This window comes from Pipistrellus kuhlii, unplaced genomic scaffold (genome assembly GCF_014108245.1).
Source record: "Pipistrellus kuhlii isolate mPipKuh1 unplaced genomic scaffold, mPipKuh1.p scaffold_m20_p_22, whole genome shotgun sequence".
Classification (NCBI taxonomy): domain Eukaryota; kingdom Metazoa; phylum Chordata; class Mammalia; order Chiroptera; family Vespertilionidae; genus Pipistrellus; species Pipistrellus kuhlii.
This window is the reverse complement of record NW_023425521.1, coordinates 9,635,457-9,661,872: the sequence shown is the minus strand read 5'-3', so window position 1 is coordinate 9,661,872 and position 26,416 is coordinate 9,635,457. Positions and strand designations below refer to the sequence as shown.

Below are 26,416 nucleotides of genomic sequence, written 5' to 3'. Positions count from 1 at the left end.
GTACATGCCCTTGACTGGAATCGAATCTGGGACCTTTCAGTTTGCAGGCAGATGCTCTATCCACTGAGCCAAACTGGTTTCGGCAGGACCTGCTTATTTCACTCAGTAGAATGTCTTCAGGGTTCATCAAGTTGCAGCATGTGTCAGAATTTATGTCCTTTTCAAGTAAATTCGGTTTTAAAATCTCCCAAATTATCATAGTTTTGCAGTGAGCCGGGAGGGTATTCGCCTACTTCTGCTTGTATCTTCCAGGATTGCTGAGGGGATCTGATGAGACAATGCACAGGAACCACTGAGAAACTTTCCGTGCTGCATTGCCAGTCTGGGTGGTTTGATTCCCACTAGAAAGGCCTGCGTGGCCCCAGGGGGTTGTTCACTGGCCATCATTCAGTGGAGCCTGACCTCACGAGCCTCTTCTGTTCCAGAAGAACTGGGTCCTGCAGCTTGTCTGGGGCATCAGAGTGTGGTGGCCACTACGGTCTCCCCTTCCTGACTGTCTTCTTGATTAACTGATGACGCCTTTATCATTGTGAATTTTTTTTTTTTTAACTCTGGTAATATTTTCGTCACAAAAACTATTTTACTGACATTAGTATACCTGCAATAACTTTCTTATGATTACTGTTCACAAAATATATCTTTTCCTGTCCTTTTATTCCCCATAAACCTGAGTTTCCAATTGATATTACTTGCCTTTAACATAAAGAAATGTGTTTAAATGCAGATATTCTGCCAACAAATTGTTTCACTTTTTCTTTATCTAAAAACGATCTCATGGCTCAGTGGTTGAGCATCTACTTATGAACCAGGAAGTCATGGTTCAATTCCCAGTGAGGGTTTTGGGTTCAATCACCAAGGTGGGGCGTGCAGAAGGCAGTTAATCAATGATTCTCTCTCTATCATTGATGTTTCTAGCTTTCTCTCCCACTCTAAAAATCAATAAAACTACATTTAAAAAGAGAGAAAAAATAAAAATGACCTTATTTCATCTTATTTTTAAAAGAAAATGTTTTTGCTGTTATGAATGTTAAGTGGCACCCTCCACCCCCAATTATAAATATCTAATTCCACTGTTTCTGATAAGTCACCAATCACCACCAATGTTAGAGTTAGGAACATCGATGAGAGAGAATCATCGATCAGCTGCCTCTTGCACATTCCCTACTGGGGATGTGCCGGCAACCAAGGTACATGTCCTTGACTGGAATCGAACCCGGGACCTTTTAGTTCACAGGCCGATGCTTATCCACTGAGCCAAACCGGTTTCGGCTGCCAATGTTTTCTTATATGAAATGTATCTTCCTTCCTTCCTCTGGCTACTGCCAAGATTTTCATCACTTTATATTTCTCCTACTTACTATTCTTTGAATTTCCTGAATATGTAAATTGACCTTTCTCATTCAAATATCGTTACTTTTTTCCTCAGAAAATTTTTTCTTGTACCATTCTCTCTCCTTCTGAACTTGTACTATACACATTCACTGTTTCTCCAAGACTATGTTCATTCCTGAACATTTCAATCTTTCTGTTCTTTGGATTAACTAATTTCAACTGACCAGTTGTTATGTTGACTGACCCATTCTGTAAATTTTAATCTGCTCTTAAATTTATTTGAATTCTGAACTTTTAATTCTACAATTTTTATTCATTTCCATTCGATTCTTTTCACCTCTCTACAGAGATTTCCCCATGTTTGCTACTTATATTCTATTTTAAATCTCCATGCACATTTTTATTAGCTGCTTTTAAGACTTTATTGCCTAATTTCAACTTCTGAGTCTTTTCAGTACGTTTCTACTGACTACCTTTTCTCATCCCTAAGGGCACATTGTCTTACTTACTGATCAGGGTTTTTTTGTTTTTTGGTTTTTTTTGTTTTTAATATATTTTATTGATTTTTTTTACAGAGAGGAAGGGAGAGAGAGAGAAACAACAACCAGCTGCCTCCTGCACACCCCCTACAGGGGATGTGCCCGCAACCAACGTACATGCCCCTGACCGGAATGGAACCTGGGACCTTTCAGTCCGCAGTCAGATAGTCTACCGGTGAGCCAAACCGGTTTCGGCTTGTTTGTTCTTTTTTAAAAATATATTTTTTGTTTTATTTATTGGGGTCAATAAATATATATAATTATATAAAATTATATATAATTTTTCTTATATATAATGCAAGCATTGTATATGACATATTGTGGAGAACTTGAATTAAGTTAATCTTCCTGAAGCATGTTAATTTTTGTTCTAGCAGGCAAATTTTCAATTAGTTAGAAACCAACTAAATATTACCGTATTTTTCGGACCATAAGCAGCACTTTTTCCCCCCCAGAAGTGGGGGGGGAAAGTCCCTGCGTCTTATGGTCCAAATATAGCCTACACATATACTTTAAAAAAAAAAGTTTTTTTACTTGCCCGGCTCTGTGTGGTCTGTGTGTGCTTGCCCGGCTCTAAAATGGTTCTAAATGCTGCTGTTTACTTTACAGGGTTGATTACATGTGTTTATGACTGTGATGTTGGGTTTTAATGCACATAAAATATTTTAGGACACTATTTGTTTCAGAATCTTTTTTTCTTCATTTCCCTTCTCTAAAAACTGGTGTGTCTTATGGTCTGGAGCGTCTTATGGTCCGAAAAATATGGTAGTTTTGTGGAGTTGGTTTTATGTTCTTGTAGAAACATATTGGAGTCTTTTTTGAATTTCTCCTTAATCTTCTGGTAAAGAGTTCCTTAGTCCTGGGAACATCTTTAAATCCTAAAACATGAGTCTTCTTTGGTATCAATGTTAAGGCCTAAGGTATTTACCAAGTCGTATGTAGATTCAATCTATCTTTCTTTCAACAGGCAAGCTAATTCTCTGCTCAATTCTTCCAACCTACCAAGTGTTTATTTCTACTAGGCTCTATCAAATCTTCCATTAACGGGTGCAGTTCAGGGCTTAGATTAAGAACTGAGGAGGATTTTATAGATTATGGGACCAAGCCCAACCCCAACATGACTGCTCTCTTTACCACTATTCTCTCCCTTAATTCTCTCCCAAGACAACAATATTGAAGGTCTCTAGGTAAGTTCCAGATACCCTGTGCTACAGGGACTGAAGAGGCCTCTTATCTATGAGAATATTTTTTATCTGAAATTTTGTTGAGTTTCTTTGGTACGTTTCAAATAGGCTTCACATACCTAGTAACAACACATAGGGGATCAGGCCTAAATCGGCAGGCAGACATCCCTCTCACAATCCTGGACCACTGGCTCTTAATCACTTACCTGCCTGCCTGCCTGGTTGTCCCCAACTGCCACCTCCTACCCCTCCTCCACGCCTGATCACCCCGCGCAGCATACTTGTTCAGTTGTCCCTCACTAACCCCCCTGCCAGACTGCTTGTAAGCAGCCATCTTGTGAGGACATGAGGGTCAATTTGCATATCACTACTTTATTATATAGGATTATGTGTAACAGGATACTGTAAAAGTTATATGAATTTTTTATTAAAACATTTCTTACATACCATTATATTGGCTGGGCTGCAAAAATATTCACCATGGCCGAAACCGGTTTGGCTCACTGGTAGAGCATCGGTCTGCGGACTGAAAGGTCCCAGGTTCGATTCCGGTCAAGGGCATGTACCTGAGTTGCGGGCACATGCCCAGTAGGGGGTGTGCAAGAGGCAGCTGATAGATGATTCTCTCTCATCGATGTTTCTAACTCTCTATCCCTCTCTCTTCCTCTCTGTAAGAAAATCAATACAATAAAAAAAAATAAATAAATAAAATATTCACCATGGGCCATTGGTTTGGCATGCTTGGTATTCAAGATGAAGCTCCAACCAAATGAGCCACCTATCCAGCCAGCGCTGCATCCAGTGATTTTTAGTGTGTGTTTTTTGTGCGTGTGTTTTGTTTTTTTAAATCACAGATCAGGTCCCTTTAAAATAACTTAATTTCAGCCTTAGCAGATGTGGCTCAGTTGGCTAGACCATTGGCCTATCCACAGAAAGGTGGCAGGTTCAATTCCTGGTCAGAACAAATACAGGAGGCAATTGATCAATGTTTCTCTCTCACATCAATGTTTTCCTCCCTCCCTCCCTCCCAGGTCAATAAGAAAAAAAAGTCCAGTTGTGAGGATTTAAAAAATTTTTGAATAACTTAGTTTTAGCAATATCTGTACTGTGCTCATAATATATACATATGTTCTCTTTGTTAAAAAGTCATTCAATTTAGAAATAAGGCAAAAAGATTATTGTGTCCTTTCAGTATCTAACAAGCCCAGCTAAAGGTCATTATGACTCTCCATCAATTATTTAACTTTGTCTTACTTACTTTATTAAAAAAATAAACCTTTAATGTTCAGATTATTACAATTGTTCCTCTTCCCCCCCCCTAGCTACCCTCCACCCAGTTCACACACCACTCTCTTACCTTACCCACCCCCCACTGTCCAAATTCCCACACCCTCCATACCTCCTCACCCTGTAAGGATTGTCAGTCAACTCCCTTTCTATGCCCCTGATTCTATTCTATTCACCAGATTATCAGATTTTTTATTCACTTGATTTTTAGATTCACTTGATAGGTATGTATTTGTTGTTCATAATTTTTATCTTTTTTTCTTCTTCTTCCTCTTCTTAAAGAATACATTTCAGCATTTCGTATAATACTGGTTTGGTGGTGGTGAACTCCTTTAGCTTTTTCTTATCTGTGAAGCTCTTTATCTGACCTTCAATTCTGAATGATAGCTTTGCTGGGTAATCTTGGTTGTAGGTTCTTGCAATTCATCACTTTGAATATTTCTTGCCACTCTCGTCTTCACAGGTCTAGTATGTGAAGTTTCTGTTGAGAAATCAGCTGACAATGGTATGGGTGTTCCCTTGGAGGTTACTGTTTTTCTCTTGCTGCTTTTAATATTCTCTGTCTTTTGCTCTTGGCATTTTAATTGTGATGTGTCTTGGTGTGGTCCTCTTTGGATTCTTTTTGTTTGGAGTTCTCTACACTTCCTGAGCTTATAAGTCTATTTCTTTCACAAGTTTTCAGTCATTATTTCTTCAAATAGGTTTTCAATATCTTGCTCTCTCTCCTTCTGGCACTCCCATAATTCTGATGTTGGTACACTTGAAGTTGTCCCAGCGGCTCTTTACACTATCTTCATATTTTAGATTCTTTTTTCTTTTTGCTTTACCGGTTGCGTGTTTTTTGCTTCTTTGTATTTCAAATCTTTGACAGGATTCTTGCGATCCTCTAGTCTGCTATTGGATCTCTGTATATTATTTTTTATTTTAGTCAGTGTGTGCTTAATTTCTAGTTGGTCCTTTATTATATCCTCAAGAGTCTTACAAAATTCTTGAAAAACCTTATGACCGTGGTTTTGAACTCTATATCCAGTAGTTTGCTTTCCTCCAATTTTGTCATTTGTGACCTGTTCCTTTGTCTCTGCATTTTGGATGCTTCCCTGAGTTGATGATAGAATGGTTTGTGTGCTAGGTGTCCTATAGGGCCCAGTGGCTCAGCCTCCCCAGTTACCAGAGGTGGACACTCTTGGTGCACCCCTTTGTGGGCTGTGCCTCCAAAGTCTTGTTGTAGCTAAGCCTTATTTGTTTTTGATATTACTGGGAGGAATTGACCTCCAGGCCAATTGGCTGAAGATCAGCTGGGAGAACTTCTGTGTTGGAGACACCCTTATGAGGCAAGCCTTGGTGCTCACTGAGTCTGCCCCCTGAGTGTTGTAATCTGGATGGTCCTACTCTGACCCATGGGTACACTGGATTTTAGATCTCTTAGGAGGTGCTAATTTAGCTTCTGCCTGAGAACACCCTGCAGGAGCTATGGAAAGATCTGCAGATTCCTCTTCTTTGTTTGTGTTTTGGAGGTACCCAGATGAGGCCCAGCTGTGAAGCAATGCAAGCTACTGTGGGGCCCTGGGTCTTATTTCGGATGTTCTGGGCCTCTCTGACTCAGCTGCAGTTTGTTAGGTAATTTTAGATTTCAAAGGACCAGGCCATTCATATGCAAAGACATCTGCACATAGCTTGGATGGGGTGGAGTCTAAGGGTGGAATAAATAGCAATGGCTTCCCATCAGCCCTGCCCTAAAAAGCCTCAGGGTCTCAGTGTCCCGCAGTAATCATTGCAAGCACCTCTGAGAGAAAGCCACCCTCAAGTTCCACCCACTGCCAGACAGTCCAGTTTCTCCCTGTATGAGTCTGGGTCCCCAGAATCTCGCCTGGATCTGGAGTTCAGAGCAGGCGGGAGCTTGTGTCTCCCTCCCAATTGAAAAAGATAGCCACCTACTCAGCTGCCAGCCCTTCCCACGCATGTGTGCCTCTGTACTTCTGCACTTTACTTCCACAGCTCTTCTGAGTCTCAGTGAGCTTTTCTCTTTCCTTCTAGTTGTAGAATTTCCACTCAGCCAGCCTTTCTGTGGTTCTGGATGACGGCTGTTTTGTCTTTTAATTGTAGTTTAGAAGCTGTTGTACGAGGCAGCAAAGTTCAGATGTTTACCTATTTCGCTATCTTGGTTTCTCTGTTTTACTTACTCTTTATTTAAAATATTAATAAGCTAAAATGAATTTGTGTTTGTTTTTTAATTCTCACCTGAGGATACTTTTCCCCATTGATTTTTAGGAAGAGTGGAAAAGAGAGGGAAAGACAAAGTAAAATATCAATGTGAGAGAAACACATCAATTGGCTACTTCTGCAAAAGCCCCAATCAGGCCTAAGGCCTGGGGAGGAACCTGTAACCAAGGTATATGCCCTTGACCTGAATCTAACCCAGGACCATTTGGTCTGCAGGCTCACACTCTATCCACTGAGCCAAAAAGGAGAGGGCTGGTTTGTGTTTAGGTAAAAACATAACACCAAAGGTTATGGCTCTAGTAGTCTGCAGGATATTAATAAAGTTTGTATGCTACTGAGTAATCTTATTTTCAGCACTCTCCCTTTCAATAATTACATATACAAATCAGTATCTATACCAACATACTATTACCAGTTATGCCAACATTCCCACCTTAATCAATTACTATGTATTTCTTTGAGAATTATGTCTAACTTCTTGAAACTATATTTTGACAGTTTAAAAAAAATTCTGGGATTTTTTTGTTATTGTTGTTAATCCCAGTGAGTTTCAGAAATGAAAATACAAAAAGCAACACAACAAAACAAAAAGTACCTTTGACAATATTTTTAAATGACAAGTCTTCAAACTGGGGAGGAAGGAAGTAATATATAGTTCTATTTTAGAGGGGGTAAGGGGAAAGGAGACTAGGGACGTTAAATGTGACTGAAAATTTACAACTGCCCCTGCCAAATGTGACCTAACATTTTTTTAAAGCAAAATTGAGAAGTCAAGGTACAAATCACTTTAAAAAAAACAACCAACCAATTTGGATAACAAAAAGGAAAATTAAACTGTGCCCTCCTACAATGAAAAACTGTGTAGCAATTGACATATTAGGCATGCTTGGCAAATATTTGGCATTTTAAAAAAGGAATTGCCTCGCTGGGGTGGCTCAGTACTTGAGCATCAACTTATGAACAAGGAGGTTGAAGTTCAATGCCCAGTCAGGGCACATGCACGGGTTGCAGGCTTGATCCCCAGCGTGGGGACATGCAAGAGGCAGCCGATCAATGATTCTCTCTCGTCACTGATGTTTCTATCTCTCTCCCCATTTCACTTTCTCTCTGAAATCAATAAAAATACATAAAAAATAATTTTAAAATAGCAATTAAAAAATTTCTTGGGGTACAACAGTTGAAGATCGCTGCAATAAAATGGAAATGTAATTAATGCCTTCTGTATGCATTTCTCCAGAAAGGCATTTTCTAAAGATTAACCTCTCCATGAAGACAGAGTGACAGTGTATACTTGTTTTCATATTTATTATCAATTTTAATGAATCAAAAAGCAATCTATTGTACAATGTAGAAACTACTGTGGTCAACAACAATGAAGAAGATAGTCTTGATCATCAAGAATCTTACAATCTAATATGGATCATACACATGCAAGTGAGTGATGAGGTAGGAAAAGGGACAAGTCCATAAATGGAGCACACATGTGCACATATGTGAATGTGTATAAATATAACAATGAGAATGAATAACACAATGACACTGTTATATGTTATCCTCACAAGTGCTGAGTACAAGAGAACACCAGAAAAATTTTGGAATCTTTATATAGTATACACAAATATATACATGTCTAGGCAAAACTAATTCCCAATCACATATGCTTCAAGTCTCATGTTTCCAATAAATAACATACAACCAGCTGACCTTCCAAGACACTAATATGTTCTCTCTCATCTCTCTCATCTAAGTTTTATCCTGGTTAGATCAATCACTAGAATACGTACACAAATAACTTTTTTAAAAAAATATTCTGTAGATTGACTAGTGGCAAATTTTGGCATTCTACTTTTTTATTTTATTAAATCTTTATTATTGAAAATATCATATACGTCACCCTCCCCTCCTCCATCTGCTCTTTAATTTATTTAAAACTACTTTCCAGTTAAGAACCATCAACCAAACTCTAAATGTCTTTGCATTTACTCCTATTATTAGTGGCTGACTTTATTTAAGCACTCTCATTGGGAAAGTTAGTTTACATCATATCATATGAGTTCCTGCTAACAATGACAATGATAAAGGATAACAAGCTTTGCTGATCTGCAGATGAAAGAAGACAAGCTAGTTTAACCCACAATTTATAGAGCCGGCCCTGCTTACTAGCCTCCCAAATAATTGTCATGGGACTTTGGAATTTCTAACAAATTACTTAAATCAAGAAATGCAAATATTCATAAAAACCAGTGACATTCTGAGAGAAGTAAAAAAGTGAAGGAAACAAAAAGTGTTCTTGGAAGTCAAAATGAAAAGAAATTAACCTTGGTGCTGAGAGAAACTGGACCCAGAAGATTACAGAAAATGACAGCATTATCCTTGTTACTGAATTAAAAAGGGATAACCCAGAGTGGACATGCAGCATGTGAATTAAACCTCCAGTCCAACCTTTAATTTTATAGTGGCCCAAAAAGGTTCCTTTCTTTCTTGTCAAATATGCCAGAGCCACATGTTTTCCTGATTCCCAGTAACGCTCCCTAATGCCTCAATGCTCTGGCTGAGTGTTGTCTTGAGTTAAGAGATAATTTTGAACTCTTTTTATTTTTTTATTTTATTGATTTTCACAGAGAGGAAAGGAGAGCATCGGTGAGAGAGAATCATCAACCAGCTGCCTCCTGCACACCCCCTACCGGGGATGTGCCCACAACCAATATACTGTACATGCCCTTGACCGGAACCAAACTTGGGACCTTTCAGTCAGCAGACCGATGCTCTATCTACTGAGCCAAACCGGTTTCGGCTAATTTTGAACTCTTAAAGTCAGCTACACAACAGCAGGAGAAGCTATGTCCTGCCATATTCAGGAATTCAGATATTTAAATGGTGAAAAGATAAAAGGGGATAAACTATCCTTCTTCCAGCCAATGCAAGGATCCTTCTAATAGAATAAATTGTGTGTTCATGCTACACCCCAAATAGGCATTCATTTCCCCCTTTCTGTATTTATACTTACAAATTTATCATTCCCATGATCTGTCTTCACCTCAGAACTAAGAACTAAGTCTGCTGTTGCATTCTCTGGAGGAGGCACCTCTCCAAGAACTACCAACCCCTAAAAAACAGAGAAAAAAACAGCACAAGTGAGTGGTATTAAAAGTTACAAATTTAATTTAAAAGTTAATATCAAAAGGGTTAGGAGAAGGGGGCTGCTTTACCAGAGGCCTTTTCCCTCATGCTATGCTTTCCCAAGAGTTATTTCCACAAAAGCCTAGCTGTAAGGTCTGAGACTTAGACCCAAGCTTCTGCTTTCTTCCATTAGAATGTTTTAGCCTACATGGCTTATTACCATTTAGCATCTTTTAGATCTGGAATCTTTATCACAGTATATGGTACTTTACATGATATTACTAACCAAATTATACTGTTTTAACAGCAGCAATGCAGCCTTTTTAGTTTACTTGATCACAAATGTGGCTTTAGGTATTATCAAACTAGAAGTGCTACAGTTATAAATAACCACAGGCCTAGTGCATGAATTTGTGCACCGGTGGGGTCCGTAGGCCTAGCCTGCAGAATCAGGCTGAAACCAGCACTCAGACATCCAGCGAGGGGTCCTGGATTGCAAGAGGACACAAGCCAAACCCATGGACTCCACCAGTGCACAATCGGGGCCAGGGAGGGACCATGGGAAGGCTCCAGGGCATGTCCAGCCTATCTTGCTCAGACTAGACCCCAGCAGCAAGCTAACCTACCAATTGGAGTGTCTGTCCCCTGGTAGACAGTACATGTCATAGTGAGTGGTTGAGAGCCATTAGCACATCATTAGCATATTACACTTTGATTGGTTGAATGGCCAACCAGATGACTGGACACTTGGCATATCCCGCTTTTATTATATAGGATGAGCTATAATAAATCACGAGCAACCAAAACTACTAAATGAAAAAAAGGTGGAACAGTTCCTATAATAGAAACCAAGAACTATTAAAAAAAAAAAAAAAAAAAAAAAAAAAGGTATTCCGAAAGCACTTGTTTCGCATAAGCATAAATATTACTCCAGATTAGTTTCCTGCATGACAATTCAAATTTAGAAAATAAATTCATTCCAGGAAATTAAAAAACAAAACATGTGAAAAGACCCAATTTACATGACACTAAAATCCTCTCAATAATCAGCATGGGTTCAGCTTGGTGAAAGCATAAGTTAGCTTACTATGAAAAATAAACAAACAAAAACAAAAACAAAAAACCACACACATGAATCCTCCTCCTATGAATTCAAGTAAAGTTGACCAAAATCAGGTTATATTGTTGTGTAAAAGAAAGACTGATGAAAATGATCAGGGCTTTGTAGTTTTGGTTCTTTCTCTGGTCTAGAAAACGAAAAAAATCTAACTGATAAGAAGACCTTAACAAAAATTTTGTATTAAATTACCTGGGGAAACTTAACAAATGATACCTACCCAGGTCCGATATCAAGTCTATTCAGAATCTCTAGGGAAGAGGGCTGAATTTTTAAATAGCTTCCCTAACATAAACTCTAAACTAAAAAACAAAATAAAACAAAGAAAAAAACTTGATCAGTCTTGATACAGCATCAGAATTCTCCAGATAACATCTTAAAATACACATTTCAGGTCCTAGTGATTTTGACTGCATCAATTTGGCCTCCCTAAGCCATCATAATTGGCAGGCTCTTTCTTGTGAGCCAATGAACCAATGATTTATCCCTGAGGTCCTTTCTAACTCAAAAATTTCCATGGAGATGAAAGGGGGGAGGGGCATTAAGGACAAGGAAAATTTTTACCTCCATTTAACATCTGTTTTTCCCAGGAAACAAGAAACAGAATTTACCTAATCTGGATTTAAGACCATACCTGCCTGCCCTTGCTGGCCTAAGCCTCCACTCAAGGCTACAAAGTTTCAATTATAGAAGGTAAACAAATCCAAACAGAAACAGCTGCTGCCACTGAGCAAGCAGGAGGCTTGGCTCCACTCCAGGCTACAAAGTTTCAATTGTAGAAAGTAAATATATCAGATACCAGGGCCTCTGCCTGGGTCGGTGGGTGTGTGGCTGGCCTACAAACCACCAAGGGGCCCTAGCTCAGGCTGCCCCCTAATCCAGGACACCCTTCAGGGCAAACCAGTTGGCCCCCACCCATACACCAGTCCTCTATCCTATTTAATAAAAGAGTAATATGCAGATTGACCATCACTCCAACACGCAATATGGCTGTCCCCATATGGTCAAAAATCCTGCCCCCATGTGGACACAAGATGGCAAGCAGAGCAAGGCAGCTGGGAGGGACCAGGCTTGCAAGAGAGGGCAGTTGTGGGTGATCAGGCAAGTAGGGATGCACCAGACCTGCAAGTGAGGGCAGTTGAGAGGGACCAGGCCTGCAAGGGAGGGCAGTTGTAGGCGATCAGGCAAGCAGGGGAAGGCAGTTGGGGGCGATCAACCCTGCAGGGGAGGGCAGTTAGGGGCAAACGGCTGGCAGGGGAGCAGTTAGACATCAATCAGGCTGGCATGGGAGTGGTTAAGGGGTGATCAGGCTGGCAGGCAGAAGTGGTTAGGGGCAATCAGGAAGGCAGGAAGGCGAGCAGTTGGGAGTCAGCAGTCCTGGATAGTGAGAGGGATATTCGACTGCCCATTTAGGCCCGATGCTGGTGAGATCGGGCCTAAATGGGCAGTCAAACATCCCTTGAGGGGTCCCAGATTGGAGAGGGTGCAGGCTGGGCCGAGGAACAACACACACACATACACACGCACACACACACACACACCCCTGGCCCTGTGCACGAATTTCATGCACCAGGCCTCTAGTATATATAATAGTAGCAAAGGCAGGAATAGAACCAAAGATTACCAAGTCGAAGTCTGGTGCTTCTTTAATATATTATGCCCTTCATGACAAAACTCTTGGATAATAAACATATACACAAAATTCCCAAACAATTACTTTCCAGATACTTAGAAATATTTAAGACTTTTGCAAGTTTCCCAAAACTGCTCTGTCATTACAACTGAATTATGAGCTAAAGAATGAAGAAGGAACCAAAAATGAAGAAAGACTATCTTCTTACATAGCTAATGAGACTGTAAACCGAGTCAAAAAACTTCTTTCAAGCATGCATAAAGAACATAAAAATATTCATACTGTGACATAGGTGAAAATGTTTATTGTGCATGCTTAATAATACAGGCATACCTAGTTTTATTGCAGTTCACAAATATTGAAGTTTTTACAAAGTAAAAGCAAGAAGACCCTCCATTTTACTGAGGTAGTTTATAACGAGCCCGTGGTATCTCTGAGGTATGCCTGTACATTAATGAAATAATCAACCAAGAAGGGCAATAAAATATAGTCAGTAAAAATATCATCCAAAAATAACAAAAATGTAAATGACTGTATTTAAAGAAATTATTTATATGCATAGAAAGCAACAGTGAACTAAAACATGCCCAAATGTTGAGTATAGGTTTTGTTTTTGGGATGTCTTTGTAAGACTTTTTTTAAAGAGTAGTTTTAGGTTACAGCAAAACTGAGAGAGAGGGGTGTTTCGTCTTGAAGGGTGTTCACTGGTTTCTGTTCTGAAAAAGCTGCATTTAATACCAGTCTTTGCTCAAGACACACATCATGATCTCAGCTACTCAAACTGCTAATCATTGGACTTGGTTTTCAAGAATAATGCAATACATTTTTTGATATTTGTGAGCTGATGTCCATTTATGAAAAAATACGGGGGGAAAGAGGAAATCACCACGACACTAAGAAGTATCATGGGGGTGTTTCATTAACAAGAATCAAACTGATACCTTAGTAATGGGAAAATCAACAGATACAACTCAGTAGGATCTTATATCCGGCCTTTTTATAATATCTGGAGAATTTTTAAATAGAAATAAAGTCTTACTTTAAAAATTTTTTAAAGAGAAAGGTGCCCTCCCCTTTCCTCTTTCATACTTCCCTATATTTTGCAAGTTTCCTAAGAATTGATAACACAGTTTTTCATCAATTCTAAGGCATATTTTCCCATATCTTAACATCTTTTAAATCAGAATGTATCTTAACAATTGATGACATGTCTTGGTTTAATTGAAATCATTTTTTAATGGCACACAAATTAATGTTGCATCTTACAATTAGTAGCATCTTCAAGTATATGAAATATAGTAATTTTATAATGGGGAACAACTAGCAAAGCATATGCATACATATAAACACACATATTTATGAACATATATATAAAAAAGGCAACAAATATGATTACCATTGTACTAATCTCAGTTGTTACTAAGAGACTCTTATTCTCAAATATGGAAGTTCCGACTTAACTACTGGCTATAAACAGACTACTGTAAAGTTCCTGACCATGCAAAACTTTTTTTTTTTAATTCAGGATAGGCACCGCCAGTCATTTCTACCACCATTCCAGCTCATGTTATACAATCTCATTGAATCTCCCTTGTGAAGAGCAAAAGAAAGCAAAATGTTCGCCACTCTTAGGGAGTAGTTTTAGTTTTAACTCTTCATTTGCTCCAACTAATTTTTAAACTAGTCAGGATTTTATTTGTTCTTTATTCTAAAGGAATAAATTTTTTTTAAAAAGGTAAGTACTCTGGACTTTGCCCTCAATATAACGTCTTTTTTTTTTAATATATATAATATTTTATTGATTTTTCACAGAGAGGAAGAGAGAGGGATAGAGAGTCAGAAACATCGATGAGAGAGTGTCACCGACCAGCCGCCTCCTGCACACCCCCCACCGTGGATGTGCCCGCAACCAAGGCACATGCCCTTGACCAGAATCGAACCCAGGACCTTTCAGTCCGCAAGCCGATGCTCTACCACTGAGCCAAATCGGTGCCGGCCAATATAACATGCCTTACTGAACTTTTGGAGAATTATATATAGACCGTTTGGAAAGAAGCTGGAAGTGGAATTTAAAAAATAAAAACGTAAAGGGGTTGAGGGGCTATAAAACTTTTACTTCAAACTCTCATCATTTTGTTAATATCTTGTCAATTGGTCATCCTTTAACTTTTGGCCTTCATTAATTTAATGCACAGAGGTCACAGCACAGCAGTCTTCTGAGGGCTTTGACCAGCACTAAGACAAGACAAAAACATGTCATGACACTTATTTTTAGGAGCAGTAGGTTCTTCATCTAGACCAGCAGTCGCCACCCTTTTAGACCTCATGGACCACCTGGCCAGGAGGAAACTGTGGGAGGGACCGGCTGGAGGGAGGACCAGAGGTTGGTGACCGCTGATCTAGACCCATGTGTGCAACAAACGAATACAAAAAAAAAAAAAAAAAAAAATACCCTGCCAAGAATTTAATTTTCACAAAAGTAGAATTTTTATTTACCACTGTAACCTCACTAAGGAGAACAGGGCTTGGTATACAGTAGGCACTCAACTATTTGTTGAATGGATTTATATTCCATGGACACTTATCCCTCAATCAAAGCCAAACTGAGCAGAGAATTCTTCTAAGTTGAATTTAAGAAGAAAAACTGCACACAGTGTCGCTGCCAAAGATAAAAGTGTGCACTAATAATCAGCTCTCTGTAGATAGGAGGGCACAGGAAAATAAAAATCTTAACCGTCAGTGTCTAATTCTGCCTGAACAACTTTTCAGGAAAGACCCTATTTTGCTGCAAGAAAACAAGGGAAGCTTAGTTACAGAGAAAACCAGAATGTATCTATTATCTGCACTCCACTAAGCAACATCAGGCTCTTAAACAAATTAAACCACTGTATCAGATCATATTAAACCATTCTCTTGGACATAGTTAAGTCATCGAGGGATAGGAAAAAAGGTATAATGGTAGTTTTTAGCTGGACTGAAAAAGACCAGACACTTATCCCTTACCTTATTAGCACGTATCTGTTTGTAAATATCTGTTTGCTGCCGAATTCGATATTCCAAGTCTGAAACATGAGCCTGAAGCCAGTTCCAACGGCTGACAATAGCCGCGCGGTCTGCAGCCCATCTCCATTCTGACCTGCGCCTCCTAAAAGGAAATAAACTGAGTGAAATCCCAAGATTTAAAAACATTTTAAAAATGTTTATTTAATATGACTACTTAAATATCAAAACAATAACAAGCCAAATTATTTGCTTCTATATAGATACAGTAATGTCAAGAGAGAGAGATGAGATTAGAGGATAGGGAATCAATGTGTAGTTTCATTTAATTCATTTTGCTATTTGCAATGAGAATATCCTCATGTGCAATTTGTGTGTTTAAATATTTTTGGAATGAAAACTTTTAGAATGATAATGGCCACAGGTTATCATGTTAAAGCAAAACTAGACTCTGACTATTCTTACCCAAAGTTCAGCAATTTTTTACTAAATAAATGCTCCTCACATTTGTTGTATGCCTTTGGTCTATTCCAAAGCTCTGAAATAATTGTTTTGCAGTAAGCATTGTATTCAGTTTTATAGTTGTTTTGGGGAAAGATGATTTGCCAATCTTTTCACCCACCATTGCTAGAACTCAGTCATTTCATTTTCGCTTGAGTTGATTTTTTTTTAAATATATTTTATTGATTTTGTACAGAGAGGAAGGGAGAGAGATAGAAAGCCAGAAACATCGATGAGAGAGAGTCATCGATCAGCTGCCTCTTGCACATCCCCTACTGGGGATACACCCGCAACTAAGGTACATGCCCTTGACCAGAATCGAACCCGGGTCCCTTCAGTCCCCAAGCCGATGCTCTATCCATTGAGCCAAACCGGTTTCGGCTTGAGTTGATTCTTTTTCTGAGCCAATGTTTTATTTTTATGGAGTTTGTATTATCTTCCCAGGGCTGCCATAACAAGGTATCCCAAACTGGGTGACATAAAACAACAGAAATATATTTTCTCACTGTTATATAAGCTAGAAGACTAAAATTAAGTTGTCAGCAATGCCATGCTTCCTCCAAAGGATGTGTCTTGTGCCTTCTCTTAGCTTCTGGTGTTGTTGGCAATCATTGGTGTTCTTAGCTTGTAGATGCATCACTCTAGTCTCTACCTCTGTAATCATATGGGGTTCTACCTGTCTGTCTTCATGTCTTGTGTGTGTGTGTGTCTATAGCAGCAACATTTATACTAAACTAGAGGCCCAGTGCATGAAAGTCGTTCACAGGTAGAGTCCCGTATTACACAATTATGTAATCTTGATGGAATCAGCAAAAGCTATAAAGATACTTTTTATAATATATTTTTAATAATTTCAGAGAGAGAGAGAGAGAGAGAGAGGGAGAGAGAGAGAGAAAACTTCAATGAAAAAAGAAAACATCAATGATAAGAATCATGGATTGGGTGCCTCCTGCACGCCCCCTACTAGGAATTGAGCCTGCAACCTGGACATGTGCCTTTGACCGGAATCAAATATGGGACCTTTCAGTCACAGGCCGACGCTCTATCTGCTGAGTCAAACCAGCTAGGACAAGATACTTTTTTTTTTTTTTAAGCAATAATCTCGCCATTGGATAAACCTCATTGGCTACCATACTGCCACTGCCCAAAACTTAGGATACTTTTTTAAAAGATACTTTCATTTTAAAAAATATATATTTTTTATTGATTTTTTACAGAGAGGAAGAGAGAGTTAGAAACATCGATGAGAGAGATTCATCGATTAGCTGCCTCTTGCACATTCCCTACTGGGGACGTGCCCACAACCAAGGTACATGACATTGACCGGAATTGAACCTGGGACCTTTTAGTCCGCAGGCCGACGCTCTATCCACTAAGCCAAACCAGTTTCGGCGATACTTTCATTTTTAAGTACAATTATCTGTTTCCATGTTGGCTGCAAGCCTACTTCTAGTCCAATCCAGTCAGGCATCTAAATTCTGTAATTTCCAGATTCTTTAGATGCCTTATAAAACTAATAGAATACAGTAAGTAAAACTGATATCCCTAAACATCAGAGCATATAGCTGCTAGATAGGACAACAGAAAATCTTGGCATTTCTGAAAGTCACATAAAAAAATATAGATACCAACATTCACTACTTAGCTCAAGAGCAGTGTGAAACAAATAGGGGAAAGAGCAGGAAGACAAATTGAAACCAAGTTCTCGCTTTTTAAAAAATGTATACAGTCTGACAATGTAAACTGACTTCTAAAAATGACAGCAGCATCTTCCTCACAGGATGTATTCATAAAATGATGTAATCATAACTGCAAAGTATAGTATGTGTATTAGAACAATGTTTAGCCCTCGCTGGTTGGGCTCAGTGGATAGAATCAGCCTGCAGACTGAAGGGTCCCAGATTCATATCATTGATGTTTCTCTCTCGCGCGCGCTCGCGCGCTCGCGCGCGCGCTCTCTCTCTCTCTCTCTCTCTCTCTCTCTCTCTCTCTCTCTCTCTCTCTCTCTCTCTCTCTCTCCCCCCTCCCCCTTCCTATCTGAAATCAATAAAAATATATTTAAAAAAATAAAATACATATAACTTTGGATTTAAGTTCCATATCATAAAAGATATAAAAGGGGACAGGAAAAGAGAAGTAAAAAGAAAAGAAAAAACCCTGAGGCAAACTAATTCAGGAAGTAGGTGTTTTCAGTTAGCAACAGAATCCTGTGTTTCTTGAGGGTTGGGTTTCATAGTCATCTGAAAGGAAGTTCGACTCTAAATAGTAAAACCCAAGTGGTTATATTAGAATAGACATTGTGTTCAGCCATAATTTCAATGACATTACTCCCCCTCCACCAAAATTTAAAGATGGAGGAAATATCCCATATGTTTTATAGTTGGAAAACAAAACTCAGATGAGAATGGGTAAAAAAAAATTGTTTTTAATTAAAAAATAGCCGAAACCGGTTTGGCTCAATGGATAGAGTGTTGGCTTGGGGACTGAAAGGTCCCGGGTTCGATTCCGGTCAAGGGCATGTACCTTGGTTGCGGGCACATCTCCAGTAGGGGGTGTGCAAGAGGCAGCTGATCGATGACTCCCTCTCATCGATGTTTCTAACTCCCTAGCTCTCTTCCTTCCTCTCTGTACAAAATCAATAAAATATATTTAAAAAATTAAAAATAAATAAATAAATAAAATTAAAAAAATAAAACACACAACAGTTTGTATTTGTCACTCTAACTAGGTTGCATCAGCTTCTTATAGGTTTGTAGTAATAGGAAACAAATGTGCCAGAGCCAATTCTAAACTGCCAATTCATCCCTATACTCTGAAGAATGAACACTTAACCTTTTTGTGTTAAACCAGATTATCTCTGAAACAGAAATAAGTTTTGTGCATTTTGGCAGATTTCAGACAAGCTTTCAATCCTCCATGAACTCCTGAATTCTCCTTCCCCTACCCCTTCAATTTAACAAATATATTTTTTTCCCCAATTACAAATTTCTTTTTTCATAAAGTCATTGAGTTGAGACCTGGAATTTCAGTAGTGAGCTACATGAAGTCCATTCCTTTTTTCATAGAGCTTAAAATCTTGCAAAACAAGCAAACATTAAATAATTACAAATTTAGCAATGATTGTGATACAAGCCAACATTGCAAGATGCAATAAATGTGTACTATGAGGTAAAAGAAAACTAATTGGAATGTAACAAGGAAGATTATCAAGACATAGTGACATTTAGAACAGTGTTTCCCAAAGTGTGGTACGTGTACCCCCAGGGGTACGGAAGAATTTGGTGAGGGTACACATTGCACCGGAGTTTGATGGGGATATGCACTGCACCGTGCTTAGCTGAGCCTAATTCGACGTTCTCATGAGTACGAGGGGTACTCAGATACAAAAATTATAGAAGGGGTACACATATGTCAACAGTTTGGGAAACACTGATTTAAAGGAATAACAATGAAAGTAGAAGGGGTGGGGCTGAAACTGGTTTGGCTCAGTGGTAGAGCGACGGTCTGCGGACTGAAAGGTCCCAGGTTCGATTCCGGTCAAGGGCATGTATGTTGGTTGCGGGCACATCCCCAGTAGGGGGTGTGCAAGAGGCAGCTGGTGGATGTTTCTCTCTCATCGACGTTTCTAGCTCTCTATCTCTCTCCCTTTCTCTCTGTAAAAGGATCAATAAAATATATATTTAAAAAAAAAAAAAAAGAAAGTAGAAGGGATGGGAATCTGACCTGCAACCCATGTATGTACCCTTGACTGAAAATCAAACCCAAGATCATCCAGTGTGCAGGCCAAAACTCTAACCACTGAACACCACTGGCCACGCCAACTTCATGAAACAATATAAACTGTCCTGATCTTGGCCCATTATTCTGTTATTTATCTTGGACTCTTTCTAAATAAAAAATTTCAGATACAAACTAATGTATAACAAACTCTCACATAACCATCAAGCAACTTCAACAACTAGCAACTCTTGACTAATCCAACTTCAGCTAAAACTTCTATCCTTCATCCCCATGGATTAATTTTGAAGCCAATCCCTATCATCAGATCATTAAATCTGTATATATTTCCACATGTATCTCTGAAAAGTTAAGTTCACTTAAAACGTATACATATTTCCATAATTTAAAAACCACTAATTCCTTAATGTCAAATATCGGACAAATTTCCTGATTGTCTCAATTGGTTTGTCAAAATTAAATAAGATCCACATTTAGTTAATACATCTCAAATTTCTAACAGATTTCCTCTTTTTTTCCCCTTGCAATTTATTTGTAGTAGAAAACAGTTATATGTCCTTTAGAATTCCTCACATTGTGGATTTTGCCAATTAAATCCTTGTCTCAAAGTCTACACTTTTGAATTTTACAAACAGACACACTTTTAAACTACCTTTAGTTTGTTAGTGTTCTGTAGATCAGCTCATAAATTATTTGTACTTTTGCACATTCAATTTTTACATGCTTAAGGCTATGTATTAAAACATACCCAACCTTTAAATAATTATTTAAGGTATTTCAAACATTTCTCAATGACCACCTGTCAACTTATTATTACTAATATTTTTTCTTTCTAACTTGGACTGGGCATAATGGCTCCTCAAAGAAGGGTGGTGGTAAGAAGGGCTGTTCTACCATCAACGCAGTGGTGACCAGAGAACACCATCAACATTCACCAGCGTATCCAGGCAAAGGTTTCACGAAGCATGCCACTCAGACACGCAAGGAGACCCAGAAATTTGCCATGGAGACGGGAACTCCAGATGTAACCATTTAACACCAGGCTGAACAAAGCTGTCTGGGCCAAAGGAATAAGGAACATCCCATTCTGTATCTGGTTACAGTTGTCCAGAAAACCTTAATTAGAATGAAGATTCAAAAATCTGCAAACAGTTAATGTGGATGAGAACTGCTGATTGTCAAATAGTTATAAAATTGCAAAAACAAAAACACAACCACGGTAACATATACATAATATAATCTACCAAGTACAATAAAATAATAATTCCCCTAATACTCAGGCCAATATATTTGTCATACCCTATGTAAGCCTCTCACCTGAAAATATCTAGAACCAATTTTATCCCTAAAACCCACCTCCCTGCCGGGACCGGTTTGGCTCAATGGATAGAGCGTCGGCTTGGGGACTGAAGGGCCCCGGGTTCGATTCCGGTAAAGGGCATGTACCTTGGTTGCGGCATATCCCCAGTAGGGGGTGTGCTCTTGCTGATCGATGACTCTCTCTCATTGATGTTTCTAGCTATCTCTCTCCCTTCCTCTCTGTACAAAAATCAATAAAATATATTTTAAAAAAACAAAAAACAAAAACCACCTCCCTGTGGAAAAGTCTCTCCTGGTGAATTGTACCTCATAATTCATTACTTCATCTTCTTCAAGCTCAGTGTAAAGCCTCTTACTTTGTTATTTACATGTTATATATTTCCAAGTCATGGCATACATAAATGACTGGTCTTCAACTAAATTATGTCTTCGTAGGGACACTACCAATCATGTGTTTTAAATGTAAATCAATTGTCAATAATATATTGGTTTGGTTCAGTGGGTAGAGTGTTGACCTGCAGACTGAAGAGTCCCAGGTTCAATTCTGGTCAAGGGCACATGCCTGGGTTGCAGGCTCAATCCCCAATGTGGGGCATGCAAGAGGCAGCCGATCAATTAGTCTCTCTCATCATTGATGTTTTTCTCTCTCCCTTTCCCTTCCTCTCTGAAATCAATAAAAATATTTTTTTAAATAATATTATCTTAAAGATGTAATTCCTAGGAAATATGAGAAATCTAAAATTTGTTTAGCTGTTTGTAGTGCTTACAATTTCAAACTGTTAAAAAAACACAATGAAGTGTTCTGATAGAGAAAACTACAGTATGAGAAAAAAGATTCAAGTGGCTTGTAGTTCTTGTCTGGCTATAGGACTTGACATGGAATCTGAGCATGAAGATTCAGAACAAAAATGGGCTTAGTTACTGAGTAAGACTCTGTTATATTGCAAGAATAAAGCAAAATGACAAAGTTAATACTGAAAGGCTCTCAGTTATTCAAAGAACTGCTACGTCAGAGTGGCTCCTCCAGATTAAACCAACCATTTTTCTGCCTCGAGAGTTCATCTTTTTAGAGTGGATTCCACTTTAGAACCTTTAAAAAAAATATAAATGACACTGAGAATAGGATTTTGACATTCTGTGAGATTTAATTCCTTTGAAACCCCTAAATAGTTAAATAATTCCAGTCACTCAATAGCCATAAATTAAAGAACAGCTATTATTTTATCCAGTTCGCTCACCAAAGCAAGAGACTGACAAGGATCACATCCTAGAACTTAAAGCTTCTCACAAACATTACAATTTAGATAGAAATAAAACAATCGTCCTCTCTTCACCATTCGCCAACTCCCCAGCTCTGGGCTCCTTAAAGGAGAGTGAAAGAGTAGAAAAGTACAATGTACATATTGACGAGGAGGAGGAAGGGGGAGGGAGCACGCCAGCTCCTCTTATTCCATGTTTCTGGCTATCTCTAGAACAAAGAAATCTTTGTATTTAACTGAATAGATTAACTGTATATTAACAGAATCCCTATAAAGAAACATTTTTTCCTCACTTTAAAAATAAAATATAGCTTGTTGTAAAGAATATAGTGTTGGGATCAGTGAACACTGAACTCCAAATTGTGGCCCTGCCACTTAGTTACTACTATCACTTAGACAGCTACTAAAAGATCAAAGAACAACATGTCTTATCAATGCTCAACCTCCAGGAGTGATGTTACAACTTCAGTGTGTATAAGAAATACCAAAGAGTTGAAGTCCTGGGGACCTGCCTGAATAAGCCTCTTAAATAGTACTTATAAAAGAAGTATGTAAAACCATAGTTTCAGAAGTATTACTGAGCTACTGATGGTTTAGAAACAAAGAATACATCTTAAGAAAATGAAGTCTAATAAAAAATCAACTTGTCATTTCACAAAAATAAATTTGTTTAATCTGGAGGAGCCACTCTGAAGTAGCATCTGTCCAGGCAAGATGGTGTAGACTTCTTTCTCCCAACTCATTCCAGCGAAACAACTATAAATCCTAGGAATATTTTAAGAGTCAACCAAATAAAATTCGGAACAGTGGAAAGAGAAAGGCGACTGATAAGGAACCTCAGGACTAGAATACAATAATGACAGGGCATTAAAAAAAAAACAACCATCCAGCCGAAACCGGTTTGACTCAGTGGATAGAGCATCGGCCTGTGGACTGAAAGGTCCCGGGTTTGATTCCAGTCAAGGGCATGTACCTTGGTTGCTGCCACATCCCCAGTGGGGGGTGTGCAAGAGGCAGCTGATCGATGATTCTCTCTCATCGATGTTTCTAACTCTCAATCCCTCTCTCTTCCTCTCTGTAAAAAAAAAAAAAAAAAAATCAATAAAATATATTATAAATGAATAAATACATACATACATAAATAAATAAACAAACCCCATTCTATTGGGGGTAACCCAGGTATGGCATTTCCTGACTTTCAATCTAGCAACAGAAAGCTATCCGGATTGGCTCTTCACTCCCCTGGTCCCAAAATACCAAGCAAACCCTGCAGTAACTTCAAAGGAGATGGAACAAGGGTCCAACTAACAATAAGAAATAAGAGCCCAGCCAGTGTGGCTCAGTGGTTGAATGCTGACCTATGAATCAGGAGGTCATGGTTTGATTCCCAGTCATGGCATTGCCCAGGTTGCAGGCTCAACCCTGAGTGTGGGTGCATGCAGCTGATCAATGATTCTCTCTCATCATTGGTATTTTTTTTTTAATTTTTATTGATTTCAGAAAAGAAGAGAGACATAGAAACATCAATGATGAGAAAGGATCACTCATCGGCTGCCTCCTGCACGCCTCCTACTGGGGATCGAGCCTGAAACCCGGGCATGTACCCTTGACCAGAATCAAACCCTTCAGTCCACAGACCAACACTCTATCCTTAGAGCTAAACCAGCTAGACCATTATTGATGTTTTTATCTCCCTCTCACTCTCAATTCTGCTCTGAAATCAATAAAAATATATTTAAAAAATAAGAAATGAGTCCAGGGGTAACATTCTTACTCCATTTCTCTCTTTCCTTTTTATAACAAATATTCATTATATCTATTTTCTCTCCTCCCATTATGTCTAAAATCCAAGTTATGTCTCCTATTCTCTTCAAGGCTCATTCCACTGAGCCACTGCTGTCACTGACATGCCAGGCAAGCTATTATTAACCATAGGCCTTTTACTTGGTATTCTCAAGGCAGACATCTTCACTTTCTTCAGGTTTTTTCCTCAAAAGTCATTTCAATGAGGCCTTCCTTCTTCCCATGGCTATTCTTAAAACTGAAATCCTTTTCCCTTCCCCAACACAAACATACACACACAATTCATTCATCCCCCAATGCTTGTTCGTTCTCTCTCTCTCTTTCTCCTCCTGATTTTATGATTAGAAGTTACTATCTTATTTATTGTCTTTTCCCCCCACTAGAACCCTCTCCTATGAGAGCAGCAGGGATCTTGTCCTGTTCATTATCACATTTCTGGTGTCATAAACAATTGTCTGGCATGTGGTAGGTGTTCAAATATTTGTTGAAAGGAAGGGAGAAAAATAGGAAGGGAAAGAGGCTAGCAGTTATAACCATGATCCTAACTTTTTCTTACAATAGATAAAAACCAGAGCAATGCTATAGTGAAACTAACCCCTTTCTCATTTGGTGCCAACTGATCTCATAAGCCACTCTGTTCTCTTTTTCCCAAAGTGGGTTACACAAAATTATATTCCACACTCTTAATCCAGAAATACAATGCTCAGGGAAAATAAAGCTGTATTACAAAGTAAAAACTGCCAACAAAGTATTTTCAGCCATATTCTTAACACCAACCACACACAACTTGAATGGATGCTTACTTACTGATGGTATTATGAACATAAAATTCCCACATCTCACTTTCAAACCATTTACTAATAGTTAGAATCCTGAATTATGTGATATACATAAGATGCTTTTTCAAAGTATACTTTGTAACTTTAACCATTCCTTCATAAGAACTTGAAAGTTATTTTGTCAAGTTCTTCTTTACCAAATAGTATATACATCTGCTCCCCACCTCTAAAAAAAGAACCCAAAACTTTAAGAAATAAAATTTTTAATGACCTAGTCAGCCCAGAGACCAACTAGCTTATAGTAAAAACTTACTGAAGGCTCAAAGACAGGCATTTTCACTGCTCTAACAATTGAAAGATACCAACAAGCAGTGATACATATTATAATGCTAAGCACAATGCCTAGCAGTACAATAATTACTCGGTCAATAGTAACTGCTGCTGCTCTAACTTCTGGCTGAACTAACTCAGCTTTCAGCTACCAAAAGGTATTCCATGCCCTTCCATTTCATGACAAACATTTGTTTTGGTAAATATGTGTTCCTTAAACACACTTGAGAAACAGAAAACTGAAACCAAGTGTCTTTTATTCTGAATCAAATTATAGCATGCTCAGCAAGATATATATGAACAGGCCATACCACATTTTTAGTGGGCAGAGGCCAATAATGCTGCTAAAGTATAATACATAGAAACTCTCCACAACAAAATGTCAATGGGAACCCTGTCTTATTTATTTTCCCCCCAAGTCTATGTTTTTAATTGAGTGGTTATCCTTCCAAGAAATGCGTATATATACACACACATAAATCAGAAAGAGACCATTACACTAGGTTAAAAAATTATTGCAATTTATCTTCTGAGCCAATGATGAGTCTTAATGATTCCATTCAGAGTGTATTTTTCTTACCGACTCTCTATGGATGAAGAATTGTATTAGCCTGTCATTCACATAATACACATAACAACAATATAGGGACCATCCTTCAACAGCAACATCATCTCTCAATCTATTGGCTCAGTTCCCTGGTGGTTGCCAGGATGGCAGTTAAACAGTTGCTGTAACCCCTATGCTCCATGGATCCTAATAGAATTGGCCAAGGTTTTAAGTGATGACATCGAGTACCTCATAGCAGCCGAAACCGGTTTGGCTCAATGGATAGAGCATCGGCTTGGGGACTGAAAGGTCCCGGGTTCAATTCCGGTCAAGGGCATGTACCTTGGTTGCGGGCACATCCCCAGTAGGGGGTGTGCAAGAGGCAGCTGATCAATGACTCGCTCTCATTGATGTTTCTAACGCTCTATCTCTCTCCCTTCCTCTCTGTACAAAATCAATAAAATATATTTAAAAAAAAAAAAAAGTACCTCATGGCAAAGGTGGGAACCCTGTTTTATATGATTCACTGATAAGTTTAAAACCTCACCTTTCCCAAGTAAACACTTCCTTTTGGCATCTCATGGCCCTACATTTTTGTAGGCTTTTTGCCTAAGAAGCCACAAAAGTCTTAAGGTTCTTTCATAGTAAAATGAGTGGCAAGGGAGAAGTTCAGACTGTGACCCAACATTAAGAAAAAAAAGGAAAAA

At 38.6% G+C, this 26,416-nt stretch overlaps 1 protein-coding gene across 5 annotated transcripts in view; it reads right to left on the bottom strand.

The window, feature by feature from the left end:
* The window catches only part of KANSL1 (KAT8 regulatory NSL complex subunit 1), a 150,308-nt gene that overhangs the window by 40,811 nt on the left and 83,081 nt on the right, over positions 1-26,416 (bottom strand). For 4 of the 5 annotated variants that reach the window (XM_036451017.2, XM_045586354.1, XM_036451019.2 and 1 more), the window contains 2 exons: positions 15,436-15,577; positions 9,570-9,668 (listed from right to left, as the gene is read on the bottom strand). In XM_036451017.2, coding sequence (XP_036306910.1) covers positions 9,570-9,668; positions 15,436-15,577 — 241 coding nt within the window. The remainder of the gene's footprint in view (positions 1-9,569; positions 9,669-15,435; positions 15,578-26,416) is intronic. The other variant, XM_036451018.2, reaches the window with a different exon arrangement.